The sequence below is a fragment of the Haematobia irritans genome, chromosome 1, assembly GCF_050003625.1.
Source record: "Haematobia irritans isolate KBUSLIRL chromosome 1, ASM5000362v1, whole genome shotgun sequence".
In the NCBI taxonomy this organism is placed as follows: domain Eukaryota; kingdom Metazoa; phylum Arthropoda; class Insecta; order Diptera; family Muscidae; genus Haematobia; species Haematobia irritans.
In genome coordinates this window covers 204,929,853-204,946,310 of record NC_134397.1, presented here as the reverse complement: position 1 = coordinate 204,946,310, position 16,458 = coordinate 204,929,853, and the positions used below count along the sequence as shown (strand labels likewise).

The 16,458-nt window shown below is 30.1% G+C and overlaps 1 protein-coding gene across 1 annotated transcript in view; it reads right to left on the bottom strand.

Annotated features, from left to right (window-relative positions):
• Dop1R1 (Dopamine 1-like receptor 1) overlaps positions 1-16,458 on the bottom strand; it is a 391,391-nt gene that overhangs the window by 183,133 nt on the left and 191,800 nt on the right. Inside the window, exon 4 of the mRNA XM_075292625.1 lies at positions 13,547-13,726. Within this exon, the coding sequence (XP_075148740.1) occupies positions 13,547-13,726 (180 nt within the window). The remainder of the gene's footprint in view (positions 1-13,546; positions 13,727-16,458) is intronic.

The window sequence follows — 16,458 nt, the reverse complement described above, 5'->3', positions numbered from 1 at the left end:
TCATATCATTCATCAATATTTGGATATGCGGAAGCTCTGTGCAAAATGGGTGCCGCGCGAGCTCACATTTGATCAAAAACAACAACGTGTTGATGATTCTGAGCGGTGTTTGCAGCTGTTAACTCGTAATACACCCGAATTTTTCCGTCGATATGTGACAATGGTTGAAACATGGCTCCATCGCTACACTCCTGAGTCCAATCGACAGTCGGCTGAGTGGACAGAGACCGGTGAACCGTCTCCGAAGCGTGGAAAGACTCAAAAGTCCGCTGTTTTTTTGGGATGCGCATGGAATAATTTTTATCGATTTATCTTGAGAAGGGAAAAACCATCAACAGTGACTATTATATGGTGTTATTGGAGCGAAATCGCGGAAACAATTTGGCTGTGATCGCCGAAACTGAGGCCTATTCTGAGGCAAACCTGAAGGAGTACTACCAAAATGGTATCAAAAAATTGGAAGGTCGTTATAATCATTGTATCGCTCTTAAAAAAAAATGTGTTTTTCTTTGTTAGATCGGGGACTTATCAGCAAACCTGTTACTAAGGTGCGGTTACACTTAAAAGCTAAAATTTCAAAAATTATAAAAAACACGGAAATTTAAAGTGACTCAACAATATTAATAAAGCTATTCACGTACAAACAAATGCCAGTTTAAAAATCCAAATTATGAGGGATACTTCGAAGTAAAAAATATTTTTTTAATTCCAAAAAAAAACTTTAAACTAAAGATGCTAAATCTTCATAAAAGAAATTGAAGCAAAGATAACAAACTTTAGTTTAATTACAATTTCAGTTTAAAGAAATGTGTCCTTAATACTTGCTTTCACAATTTGCTAATCGCACAGAAAAAGGCTCATGCCGATTGGTCGAAAGAAATGGCCCAAAAAATACCATCGTAATGCTTCGAAACATATCTATGACATTTTGACGAATCATGGATTTAGAAAAACTGAACATGTCGAATTTTCACCGGTAGAAATATGCAAAACGGGCATTTCAAAGGGTAAATGTCACCCATTTGTTTTTCAGTTGTCTTCCAAGAAACCACGACAATGCCATGTCTCATACATTGGCTGAAACAACTGCATTTTTGAGCATTCATTCATTCATTTCATTTCATTGTAACCATTTATTTTCATTTCATTTTCTTATTACATATATAGAGCAATAGGCCTAACTCTATAACTTAAAAGATAAATATACATATGCAACACTTTACGTTTATCTGCATCAGCTACTTAAATAGAACTTATGGTATAAATGTATATACTCATATCTAATACAAAGTTTTATGAAATTCACTTTAAATTGTACGCCTCAAAAATTTGAAGTGATAGCATTTTTGAGCACTCAAAGGTTAGATTTTATGGTCCGAATATCTTCTTTTTATTCCCGTACGTAAACACAATAAATGAGAGGTCAACGTTATTCGACCACGGCTGCCACTCGAGCCAAACATAATCTACCACAAATGGGAGAAAAATTTACCAAAAAACTACAATTTCTACACTAATAGAAAATATTACGTTGCATAGTCGTGAACGGACGGTGACAAAATGAAACGGAAACGTTCACAAAAAATCAAAACGGAATGTTCACAATTTCGTCCACGGGCGTTCACGATTTCATGAACGGCATTCGTTTTTCTTTGGCCATGATAAGTCTTTAAATAATCGTTAGACGTTATTATGGCAACTCCTCGGTGGTGCAATGTGCTAAGGCGACTGTTAACGCGTATGGTGAAGAAAACACAGGTTCGAGTCACGCTAGCGGAAATCATTTTTTAATTTTGTTTATAAAGTCGTAACCATAACGTTTTCAGATCATGAACGCTGGTTGTTGTTTTGACAACGCATAGTGTCATTTTATCGTTGTCAGATTGACACCGCCTGTTCTCAGTTTGACACCACATGTGTGTTGATTCACTTTCATGAACGAATCGTTTTGAAATGAGCACGCCGTGCATGATTTTTTCTATGGGTGTATAGAAAATTTGTTTTTTTTTAATAAAAATTTTGTCAAAATTTTATTTCTATAGAAAATTCTGTCAAAACTTCATTTCATCTTTTTATACACATCACCATAGAATGGTGATGGGGGTATAACAAGTTTGTCATACCATGTGTAACACATCGAAAAATCGATTTCCGACTATATAAAGTATATACCTTCTTGATCAGGGAGAAATTCTAAGACGATATAAGCATGTCCGTCTGTCTGTCTGTTGTAATCACGCTACAGCCTTCAATAATGGCGCTATCGTCCTGAAATTTGGCACAGATACGTTTTTTGTTTGCAGGCAGGTCAAGTTCGAAGATGGGCTATATCGGTCCAAGTTTTGATATAGTCCCCATATAAACCGACTTCCCGATTTTGGGTCTTGGGCTTATAAAAACCGTAGTTTTTATCCAATTTGCCCGAAATTGAAAATCTAGAGGTACTTGAGGACCATACAAATGTATGCCGAAAATGGTGCCCATCGGTCCATGTTTTGGTATAGCCCCCATATAGAGTGATCTCCTGATTTTGCTTCTTGGGCTTCTAGAAATTGTATTTATTATCCGATTTGACTGAAATTTGAAATCTAGAAGTATTTTAGGACCATAAAGAGGTGTGTCGAAAATGGTCCGTATCGGTCCCTGTTTTGGTATAGCCCATATATGACCCGATTTTGCTTCTTGGGCATCTAGAAAATGTATTTTCTATCCGATTTGCCTGAAATTGGAAATTTAGAGGTATTATGGGACCACAAATAAGTGTGTCGCAAATGGGGCGCATCAGTCGATGATACATCCCGGGGTGTATCAAAACAACAAATATGATTGAAGAACAAACCATCACCAAAAACAATACAAAATATTCTTTTATAGCAAATTTTGTCAAAATTTTATTTATATAGAATATTTTTTCAAAATTTTTATTTCTATAGAAAATTTTGTCCAAATTTTATTTCTATAGAAAATTTTGTCAAAATTTTATTTCTACAGAAAATTTTGTTAAAATTTTATTTCTATAGAAAATTTTGTGAATATTTTATTTTCATAGAAAATTTTGTCATAATTTTATTTCTATAGATAATTTTGTCAAAATGTTATTTCTATAGAAAATGTTGCCAAAACTTTATTTCTATAGAAAATTTTGTTAAATTTTTTTTCTAAGAAAATTTTGTTAAAATTTTATCTTTATAGAAAATCTTGTGAAAATTTTATTTCTATAATTTTGTCGAAATTTTATTTCTAAAATTTAGTGAAATTTTTTTTTTCTATAATTTTGTCAAAATTTTATTTCTATAATTTTTCAAAATTTTATTTCTACAGAAAATTTTGTAAACATTTTATTTCTATAAAAAATTTTGTCAAAATTTTATTTTTATACAAAATTTTCTTACAATTTTATTTCTATAGAAAATTTTGTTAAAACTTTATCTATATAGAAATTTTGTTAAAATATTCTTTCTATGTTGTCCAAATTTTATTTCTATAGAAAATTTTATCAAAATTTTTATTTCTATAGAAAATTTTATCAAAATTTTTATTTCTATAGAAAATTTTGTCAAAATTTTATTTCTATAGAAAATGTTGTCAAAATGTTATTTCTATAGAAAATTTTGTTAAAATTGTATTTCTATAGAAAATTTATTTACAATTTTATCGCTATAGAAAATTTTGTGAATATTTTATTTTCATAGAAAATTTTGTCAACATTTTATTTCTACAGAAAATTTTGTTAAAATTTTATTTCTATAGAAAATTTTGTTAAAATTTTATCTCTATAGAAAATTTTGTTAAAATATTCTTTCTATAGAAAATTTTGTTCAAATTTTATTTCTATAGCAAATTTTATCAAAATTTTTATTTCTATAGAAAATTTTGTCCAAATTTTATTTCTATAGCAAATTTTGTCAAAATTTTATTTCTATAGAAAATTTTGTTAAAATTTTATTTCTATCGAAAATTTTGTTAAAATTTTATTTCTATCGAAAATTTTGTGAAAATTTTATTTATATAATTTTTTCAAAATTTTATTTCTAAAAAAATTTTTGTCAACATTTTAATTTTATACAAAATTTTGTTAATATTTTATTTCTACAGAAAAGTTTGTTAAAATTTTATTTCTATAGAAAATTTTGTTAACATTTTATCTCTATAGAAAATTTTGTTAAAATATTCCTTCTATAGAAAATTTTGTCCAAATTTTATTTCTATAGAAAATTTTATCAAAATTTTTATTTCTATAGAAAATTTGTCAAAATTTTATTTCTATAGATAATTTTGTCAAAGTCTTATTTCTTTAGAAAATTTTGCCAAAACTTTATTTCTATAGAAAATTTTTGTTACAATTTTTTTTTCTATAGAAAATTTTGTTAAAATTGTATTTCTATAGAAAATTTATTTACAATTTTATCTCTATAGAACATTTTGTGAATATTTGATTTTCATAGAAAATTTTGTCAAAATTTTATTTCTATAGAAAATTTTGTTAAAATTGTATTTCTATAGAAAATTTTATTAAAATTTTATCCCTATAGAAAATTTTGTTAAAACATTCTTTCTATAAAAAATTTTGTCCAAATTTTGTAATTAATTTTGTAATTAATTTTTTGTGCAATTTTGTAATTTGTAGCCTTGAAAACGGTTTTGACGAAGTCAACCGAAATATCGGAAAATAAAAAAAAAAAAAACAAGAAACCAACAATTTCAAGTTTATTTTATAGACCTATAGCCGAGATTATGAGATAAAAATCATAAAAATTAAAACAAAAAGGTCAACAATATCAACAACAAACACAAATTTTATTTCTATAGAAAATTTTATCAAAATTTTTATTTCTATAGACAATTTTGTCAAATTTTATTTCCACAGATAAGTTGACAAAATTTTGTCAACATTTTATTTCTACAGAAAATTTTGTTAAAATTTTATTTCTATAGAAAATTTTGTTAAAATTTTATCTCTATAGAAAATTTTGTTAAACTATTCTTTCTATAGAAAATTTTGTCCAAATTTTATTTCTATAGCAAATTTTATCAAAATTTTTATTTCTATAGAAAATTTTGTCAAAATTTTATTTCTATACAAAATTTTGTCAAAATTTTATTTCTATAGAAAATTTTGTCAAAATTTTATTTCTATAATTTTTACAAAATTTTATTTCTATCAAAAATTTTGTCAACATTTTATTTTTATACAAAATTTTATCAACATTCTATTTCTACAGAAACTTTTGTTAAAATTTTATTTCTATAGAAAATTTTGTTAAAATTTTATCTCTGTAGAAAATTTTGTTAAAATATTCTTTCTATAGAAAATTTTTGTCCAAATTTTATTTCTATAGAAAATTTTATCAAAATTTTTATTTCTAAAAAAAAATTTGTCAAAATTTTATTTCTATAGATAATTTCGTCAAAGTCTTATTTCTATAGAAAATTTTGTTAAAATTGTATCTTTATAGAAAATCTTGTCAAAATTTTGTGAAAAATTTATTTCTATAATTTTGTGAAAATTTTATTTTTATAATTTTGTCAAAGTTTTAATTTTATAATTTTGTCAAAATGTTATTTCTATAATTTTCGTCAAAATTTTATTTCTATAGAAAATTTTGTCAACATTTTATTTCTATAGAAAATTTTGTCAACATTTAATTTCTACAGAAATTTTTTTTAAAACTTTATCTCTATAGAAAATTTTGTTAAAATTTTATCTCTACTCGTATAGAAAATTTTGTTAAAATTTTATCTCTACTCGTATAGAAAATTTTGTTAAAATTTTATTTCTATAGATAATTTTGTCAAAATTTTATTTCTATAGAAAATGTTCACAAAATTTTATTTCTATAGAAAATTTTATCAACGTTTTATTTCTATAGATAATTTTGCCAACAGTTTATTTCTATAGAATATTTTGTCAAGATTTTATTTATATAGCAAATGTTATCAAGATTTTATTTATATAGTACATTTTAGCAAAATTTTATATCTGTAGAATCTTGTGGGAAAATCTTGTTTCTATTGTCAAAATTTTATTTCTACAGAAAATTTTGTCAAAATTTTATTTCTATAGAAAATTTTGTCAAAATTTTATTTCTATAGAAAATTTTGTCAAAATTTTATTTCTATAGAAAATTTTGTGGTTACAGCGGTGTGCAAAGTTAAGGATACGAAGAAATTGGGCTTCCATCCTATGGCAAACCTTTGCGAAATTCATTGAAGATGAGCCAAATTTGCACCAGGTCCAAATCAAAAGTTTGATAGCTCTTTTTTACTGGGAGTTTATTTAATTGATAAACGGAAATATTATATGGGAAAATGTTCCACAACCGCTTATTATCATCGCAGTACTGTGTAAATTAAAAAAAAAAAAAAAAAAAAAACATGTACAAAATTTGGTTATGAAGCTCCTGCTCTTTTATGCTTACAGAATGGGAAACTAAAGTTTTCTTTTCTTTTTATAGAAATTATTTACCTTTTTCTTCTATTCGAGGAATCAATACCATTTCTCCATTTCAATTTATAGCGGGTGGTATTTCAGATACTTTTTTTCGCAAAAAAACATAAATTCAATTTTGTTTTATTTTTATGGAAATTTCGTTAGCTAACTGATACAAGTCTCCCCATTTGGCATTATGGGTTTGTCAGTTCAATGTAAATTTCCTACACTGAGGAGGTCTGAAGGCATAAGGAAACTCGATAGGTTGTGACTGTTGTGTGAATGGAAAAAACTTTTGTTCGAATTGGCTCATGTGTGTGAGTGTATGGCACTTACTGTTGACAAAAGAAATTATATTTCGTGAATTCAAACTTTTTTTTATGACTTAAATCATATTAAACACACAAAAGCGATATAAGGATGAGACATGCTTATCAAGGAGCAAAAACCCAGGGGTGACTATAAGTCCTCGAAAAGTTTTTCACGCACCAGACAAACAGATCCGCCACCATTGGGTAACTTTCAATGATTGATTTCAATTATAAAAGTCAACAATGGTTAAACTTAAAGCCACGTATGAGTTTTTATGAGGTGCGGAATGTGGCTTCAGCTTTCGTAAAAGAGGACTTTTTTGGGTCACGTTTTTTTTGGGGAAATATGCTCTCTACTCCAAAAAAAAAAAAACGGAAAAGTTTCAAAACTTTTGTTGTGAAAAAAATCCTAGGATGGTCTCTGCATTGACATTGAAACTTGTAAAGGTAATAAATTATTTATTACTTTTTAACAAAAAATACATTGGTGTATCAAAATCTAATTATTTCCGTATTTTGTGTTGGCCGTATTTACGGAGAACACGAAAATTCAATTATCTTGAAAAACATTGTTTGGCAAAGTCGACATAATAAATTAAACAAAATTTTGTGGTGGATCAGAAATTTATTCACTGAGATTTCAATTTTTCGGAGCAAAAATAAATCGATCGCATGTTCGATGGCAAACAGGTGTATGCAAGTAATGTATAGTGTTCCTTCCGAATGCATGTCAAGGCTAGCAGGAAAGTCTAAAGTCGGGAGGGGCCGACTATATTATATCCTGCACCACTTTGTAAATCCACATTTTCGATACTATATCAAATCCGTCAAATATGTTGGGTGCAATATAAAAAGGTTTTTGTCTCAAATACAAACATTTAAATGTGACTCCACTTGAACAAAATTTATAATCTATAGACTTAAAATTTTAGGTCGGCAAACGCCCTGGGATGGTACCCTATGTTAGTAAAAAACAAGTAAGGAAAGTCTAAAGTCGGGCGGAGCCGACTATATTATACCCTGCACCACATTGTAGATCTAAATTTTCGATACCATATCACATCCGTCAAATGTGTTGGGTGCTATATATAAAGGTTTGTCCCAAATACATACATTTAAATATCACTCGATTTGGACAGAATTTAATAGACTTTTACAAAATCTATAGACTCAAAATTTAAGTTGGCTAATGCACTAGGGTGGAACGCAATTTTAGTAAAAAAAAATATGGGAAACATTTAAATCTGAAGCAATTTTAAGGAAACTTCGCAAAAGTTTATTTATGATTTATCGCTAGATATACATGTATTAGAAGTTTAGGAAAATTAGAGTCATTTTTACAACTTTTCAACTAAGCAGTGGCGATTTAACAAGGAAAATGTTGGTATTTTGACAATTTTTGTCGAAATCAGGAAAACATATATATGGGAGCTATATCAAAATCTGAACCGATTTCAATCAAATTTGGCACACATGACTATATTACTAATTGTACTCCTAGTGCAAATTTTCAACCAAATTGGGCCAAAACTCTGGCTTGTAGGACCATATTAGTCCATATCGGGCGAAAGATATATATGGGAGCTATATCTAACTCTGAACCGATTTCAGTCAAATTTTGCACACTTGACTATACTACTAATTGTACTCCTAGTGCAAAATTTCAACCAAATTCAGCAAAAAATCTGGCTTCTGGGGCCATATAAGTCCATATCGGGCGAAAGATATATATGGGAGCTATATCTAAATCTGAACCGATTTCAATCAAATTTTTCACACTTGACTATACAACTAAGTGTTATGTTTGTACAAAATTTCAAGCAAATCGGTATAAAACTCTGGCTGCTGGGTCCATATTAGTGCATATCGGGCGAAAGATATATATTGCAGCTATATCTAAATCTGAACCGATTTCAATCAAATTTTGCACACTTGACTATACAACTAAGTGTTATGTTTATACAAAATTTCAAGCAAATCGGTATAAAACTCTGGCTTCTGGGGCCATATAAGTCCATATCGGGCGAAAAATATATATGGAAGCTATATCTAAATCTGAACCGATTTCAATCAAATTTTGCACACTTGACTATATGACTAAGTGTTATGTTTGTACAAGATTTCAAGCAAATCGGTATAAAACTCTGGCTGCTGGGTCCATATTAGTGCATATCGGGCGAAAGATATATATGGGAGCTATATCTAAATCTGAACCGATTTCTTCCAAAATCAATAGGGTTCTATTCTGACCCAAATTAGCAACATGTGCCATATTTGAAGGCGATTGGACTTAAATTGCGACCTAGACTTTGATCACAAAAATGTGTTCACAGACAGACGGACGGACAGACGGACATGGTTATATCGACTCAGGGACCCACCCTGAGCATTATTGCCAAAAACACTATGTGTCTATCTCGTCTCCTTCTGGGAGTTTCAAACATATGCACTAACTTATAATACCCTGTTCCACAGTGTGGCGCAGGATATAAAAATTATGCAAATATGTAAAATAATATTTTTGCGTGTAAATTAAAATGCATGACTTGGAGTACTCAGGATACTCTGTCGAAAATCGAAATTTCCATCAATCGACTGTGTACACGGACGAAAAATACTATTTTTCATATGTTTGGGTGCAAAAATTATATGTTTGGAAATCAAATTTTTTTAACACAATATTTTTAAGTGCAAGCATATAATGTTCATAAACTAGCATAACATGTTTGGGACATATATGTTAATATATTAGAACATATTATTTTTGGGACATAAAATGTTTGTAAATATAATATGCTTGGATACAAACATATATTAATTTAGAAATAGCCTATAAACATATATGTGTTTAGAAAGAGAGACCTAGAGAGTATGTTGCAAATAAAATAATGGAAGTAAAAAATTGGCGGCTTAAAAATATATCCACACAAAGAAATTTCATTGACATTTTTTTCTACCAGTGCATGCCTTAAGGTGAAACATAATATGTTTGAACAATACAAACAATATTTTGTTTGGACCAATCCTGAAAATATACATATGCTTGAAGCAAAATGTGTTTGGGGCATATGTTACAGAAGCGATTTTTTTTGAGGGTGTACTAACGTTTAGTTCATACAATATTTGAGACATACTTAAAAAAAGTAAAAGTAAAAGTGTGGAATTTTTTTTTTGTTTTTTGCAATAAAAATAATGTAAATATAAAGTTAGTTAAACTAAGGCTATGGTCACACTAGGCAAATATTTGACCAAAATGAGTGTCCAACATTTTTCCAGTACCATTTTCGAAATATCTGAAAATACTCCTACCATGATGTTATATATCCAATATGAGCTTAAAATGTTAGCTGTTTTGGCTGTGGCGACGGATTCTTTTTTGATTTCTGTCAAATATTTGCCCAGTGTGACCATAGCATAAGGATCTTTTTTCTGTACATAATGGTGCAGGGTATAATATAGTAATTTAGTCGACCTCGCCTGACTTTAGGCTTTCCTTACATGATTAATTAATTGAAATGTTAGTTGGCATAATTAATATTTTAATTAAAAACCTTAAAACCCCAAACTAAAATACACATTTTTTTGATTTTTAAATTGATTACCGTTTCAACTTCACGGTAGGCATTGCACCACGGATCCACCGCTGTGCAATTGTTAGCATGCCCGCCTTGCATACACATTCCGTTTGTAACACATCGAAATATCGATTTCCGACTATATATAAAGTATATATATTCTTGATCAGGGAGAAATTCTAAGACGATATAAGGATGTCCGTCTGTCTGTCTGCCTGTCTGTCTGTCTGTCTGTCTGTTGTAATCACGCTACAGTCGTCAATAATGAAGCAATCGTGCTGAAATTTTGCACAAACTCGTCTTTTGTCTGCAGGCAGGTCAAGTTCGAAGATGGGCTATATCGGTCCATGTTTTGGTATAGTCCCCATATAAACCGACCTCCCGATTTGGAGTCTTGGGCTTATATAAATCGTAGTTTTTATCCAATTTGCCTGAAATTGGAAATCTAGAGGTATTGTAGGACCACAAATACGTTTGCCAAAAATTGTGAGTATCAATCAATATTTTGGTATAGCCCCCATATAGACCGATCTCCCGATTTTACTTCTTGGGCTTATAGAAATCGTAGTTTTTATCCAATTTGCCTGAAATTTGAAATCTAGAGGTATTTTATGACCATAAAGAGGTGTGCCAAAAATGGTGAGTATCGGTCCATGTTTTGGTATAGCCCCCATATAGACCGATCTCCCGATTTTACTTCTTGGGCTTATAGAAACCGCAGTTTTTATCCAATTTATCTGAATTTGGAAATCGAGAGGTACTTTAGAACCGTAAAAAGGTGTGCCAAAAATGGTGAGCATCGGTCCATGTTTTGGTATGGTGCCCATATAAACCGACCTGCCGATTTGGGGTCTTGGGCTTATAGAAACCGTTGTTTTTATCCAATTTGCCTGAATTTGGAAATCAAGATGTATTTTAGGACCATAAATAGGTGTGCCGAAAATGGTGAGTATCGGTCCATATTTTGAGAGCCACCGTGGTGCAATGTTTAGCATGCCCGCCTAGCATACACAAGGTCGTGGGTTCGATTCCTGCTACGACCGAACACCAAAAAATTTTTCAGCGGTGGATTATCCCTCCTCAGTAATGCTGGTGACATTTCTGAGGGTTTCAAAGCTTCTCTAAATGGTTTCACCACAATGTGGAACGCCGTTCGGACTCGGCTATAAATAGGAGGTCCCTTGTCATTGAGCTTAATTTGGAATCGGGCAGCACTCAGTGATAAGGGAGAAGTTCACCAATGTGGTATCACAATGGACTGAATAGTCTAAGTGAGCCTGATACATCGGGCTGCCACATAACCTAACCTAACCTAACCATCGGTCCATATTTTGGTATAGCCCCCAATAGACCTATTTCCTGATTTTACTTTTTGGGCTTCTAGGATCCGAAGTTTTTATCCTATTTGCCTGAAATTAGAAATCTAGAGGTATTTTCGGGCCATAAAGAGGTGTGCCACAAATGGTGAGTATCGGTCCATGTTTTGGTATAGCCCCCATATAGACCGATATCCCGATTTGACTTCTTGGGCTTCTAGAATCCGAAGTTTTTATCCAATTTGCCTGAATTTATAAATATTCTGGTATTTTAGGCTCACAAAAACGTGTATCGGATTAAGTTTTAATCGGTCCATTTGGTAAGGCCTCCATATAGACCGATTTCACTTCTTGAGGGTGTAGAAGGCCAACTGATCATGAAAATTGCTTGAAACTCAATGTAAAATTTCCAAATTTTACTTCTAGGGTGAAAATCTACAGATTTAAGATTTCAAATCAAGGCGTTATTTCATCATTTTCTTGCACACTTACAAGATATGTTAATGATTTCTCTAAAGCTCAAACAAAAATGGTTCTTATAAATCCAGAATCTGATATAGTCCTCATAGGTGAAATCTTTAAATTTATCTTCCGGAAATGTCCTCAAGCCCTCCTGAAATTTCAAAGGAAACCCTAATATTTGGTTCATGGTGGTGGGTATTTAAGATTCGGCCCGGCCGAACTTACTTCTGTACATACTTGTTTTTATTCAATTTGCCTGAAATTGGAAATCTAGAGGTATTTTAGGACCATAAAGAGGTGTGCCGAAAATGGTGAGTATCGATCCATGTTTTGGTACAGCCCCCTTATAGACCAACCACCCGATTTTACTTCTTGGGCTTATGGAAACCGTAGTTTTTATCCAATTTGCCTGAACTTGGAAATATAGAGGTATTTTGGGACCATAAAGTGTGCCAAAAATGGTGAGTATCGATCGATGTTTTGGTATAGCCCCCATATAGACCGACCTCCCGATTTTATTTCTTGGGCTTCTAGAATCCTTAGTTTTTATCCAATTTGCCTGAAATTGGAAATGTAGAGGTATTTTAGGACCATAAAGAGGTATACCGAGAACGGTGAGTATCGGTCCATTTTTTAGTATAGCCCTCATAACAACGATCTCCCTATTTAGCTCCTTGGGTTTCTAGAAACCGTAGTTGTTATCCGATTTGCCTGAAATTGTAAATAATCGGGTATTTAAGGCTCACAAAACGTGTATCGGATTAAGTTTTAATCGGTCCATTTGGTAAGGCCTCCATATAGACCGATTTCACTTCTTGATGGTATAGAAGGCGCACCGATCATGAAAATTGCTTGAAACTCAATGTAGAATTTCCAGATTTTACTTCTCGGGTGAAAATCTACAGATTAAAGATTTCAAATCAAGGCGTTATTTCATCATTTTCTTGCACACTTACAAGATATGTTAATGATTTCTCTAAAGCTCAAACAAAAATGGTTCTTATAAATCCAGAATCTGATATAGTCTTCATAGGTAAAAAATTATCTTCGGGAAGTGTACTGATTGAACTGCTCTGCTTGATCTGTCATCAAATTTCAAAGCAAACTATAATATTTGATTCATGGTGTTTGGTATGTAAGATTGTTTATATGCATATGAGCAATCGAAATTTTGGGTTTAATCCAATAATTTTCAGCTTTGAAGGCTAGCCAAATACAAGATATTCCTATGCCATTTAACTTACTACTCCAAGCACACTGTGTCCAAATGTTTGCAGACAAAAAAAAGTAGGTGTGAATTCAGTTTTTGCTTAACTGACTTTTAGTTTTCATTTCAAGAAAATCCGCACAACCCCTAAAAAGCTTTAAGAGGTGTTAAAATAAAATGAAAAAAATATATATATGTATTTTTAAACAAAGAAGGAAGGACAATATCCCTCCTTAGAGACTTACCCAACAAATCATTAACTCCGGCAAATGTCATCACCAGCGAGGCCACAAATAAGTCCGCAATTGCTAATGATGCCAGGAATAAATTCCCAATGCGACGCAAACTGCGTTCCGTATAGATGGCGAGGCAGACGAGTATATTTCCGGCAATTGACAGGAATATCAGCACAGATAGGAAAATGCCTGAAATTCGTTTGTTATTTACAACAAAAGAAATCCCCCACCCACAGCCACAAGAGTTCAAAAGAGACACAAAAAGAAAGCAAAGAATGAAAAGAATCAAAGAAGAAGAGAAGAAAAAAATATATATATATTTATAGAAATATGAAAATTATTCACGTTTTCTCTTGGCTTTCAACAATGAAGATGACTGAATGCATACGAAAACGAATAAAAAAAAATGCCTGGCACAATGCATGGATGAATGCAGCATGCATACGCACATGAATGAAGGATGGATGGCAGGAATGCATGCCATCCATTGAATGATGGAACCAAAGAATGTATGCACTATGAATAAATGATGATAAATGCCAGCAATTTATTATAAATCAAAATTGATGTGATGAGGTAGTGTGTATGGAATTTACGATATGTGAGTTGGTGTGCGTCTTTAAGTGTGTGTGTGTGTGCAACATTGTATTTCCGTATCCATGCAAATATTACTTAACACACATATCCTCCGCCCCTGATGAAGTGTTACATTTTCTTGGTGTTTGTAAATACTTTGCACTCTTCGGTTTTTCTTTTTCTCTTTTTGAATTTTTCAACACAATGTGCTTCTTCTATACCAATCATGCAATGACGACGAGAGAAATGATGCATACAAATCATGCTTGACATTAACAAAAGGGGTAAATATTTTGGGTTGAGTTATACGAAGAAAAAATAAGAAAAGTGTAGTTAAGTAGGGAACATGGGTATAATAAATGCTCCGAAGAAATAGGAAAAAAGTAAGAATTAAGTATGTAAGGAAATTGGGGATCCTTGTTTAAAAAAATGGAACTCACACAACCCATTTTAGGTATACTGCGGTATATATAAGGTCATCATTCTGTTATTAAAAGATGGCAATATCAGTTATTGTTAATACAAAAAAAATATTTAATTATTTTCGATACAGATTCAGTTTCATACCCTAAACCCCTCGTATTGAATAGTAAACCTATGTCCTTTAGTGGTATTGTAAAAAAAAAGTTTGGATGCTTCGCACTTCTATATTTAATTATATTATATATAAGATGTTATATATAAGAAAATTAATTGGTACATATTTTTTGCAGCTTTATCTCATTCATATCCGAGGTGTTTGCATTGTATTACACTGCACTGAATATGGTCATATGTCGGATTAGATATGTAGTATGGATATCTTCATGCAAATCTTGTGATACGCACAAGTACGAGCTATACTTGATTTTACACTTGGAGAATTAGTGTCACGGTTGCCACTCGTGCTAACAATAATCTACTAAAAACTTGAAGAAAATTTTACCAAAAATCTAACCAAATTTAAAAAATCTTATTTTTATTGTTTTTTTTTTTTTTGATCGAATTTTTTGGTTATTATAAAAAAAATGTTTTTTGCTTTTATTTTAGAAGTTTATTTCAGTATTTGCAATATCACAAATATCCCTTGAATTGTAAATAAGCCGAATTTTAAATATTTGAACGAGTTAGCTTGCACCACCAAATGAGAACTCACCCACAATGCAACTTGAGTTTATGACCCAACACGAATATTAAAAATTTTAACAATATTGAATTTATTTCTATAGAAAATTTTGCCAACATTTTAGTTCTATAGAAAATTTTGTCAAAATTTTATTTCGATAGAACATTTTGCAAAAACTTTATTCCTATAGAAAATTTTCCAAAAATTTTATTTCTATAGAAAAATTTGGTAAACTTTTATTTCTATTGAAAATTTTATCAAAATTTTATGTTTATAGAAAATTTTGTCAAAATGTTGTTTCTATTTTGTACAAAATTTTATTTCTATAGAACATTTTGTCAAAATTTTATTTCTATAGAATATCTTTCCAAAAATTATTTATGTAGAAAATTTTATTTCTAAGGAAATTTTATCAAAATTTTATTTCTATAGAACATTTTGTCAAAATTTTGTTTCTATAGAATATCTTGCCAAAACTTTTTTTATGTAGACAATTTTGTCAAAATTTTATTTCTACGGAAATTTTGTCCAAAATTTTATTTCTATAGATAATTTTGTCCAAAATTTTATTTCTATAGAATATCTTGCCAAAATTTTATTTGTGCAGACAATTTTATCAAAATTTTATTTCTAAGGAAATTTTGTCCAAAATTTTATTTCTATAGATAATTTTGTCCAAAATTTTATTTCTATAGAACATTTTGTCAAAATGTTATTTCTATAGAATATCTTGCCAAAAATTTTTTTATGTAGAAAATTTTATTTCTAAGGAAACTTTATCAAAATTTTATTTCTATAGAACATTTTGTCAAAATTTTATTTCTATGGAGTATCTTGCCAATTTTTTTATGTAGACAATTTTGTCAAAATTTTATTTTTAAGGAAGTTTTATCAAAATTGTATTTCTATAGATAATTTTGTCCAAAATTTTATTTCTATAGACAATTTTGTCCAAAATTTTACTTCTATAGAAAATCTTACCAAAATTGTATTTGTGTAGACAATTTTGTCAAAATTTTATTTCTAAGGAAATTTTGTTCAAAATTTTATTTCTATAGATAATTTTGTCCAAAATTTTATTTGTATAGAATATCTTGCCAAAATGTTATTTGTGTAGACAATTTTGTCAAAATTTTATTTCTAAGGAAATTTTGTCCAAAATTTTATTTCGACAGATAATTTTGTCCAAAATTTTATAAGTGTAGACAATTTTGTCAAAATTTAATTTCTATAGAATATC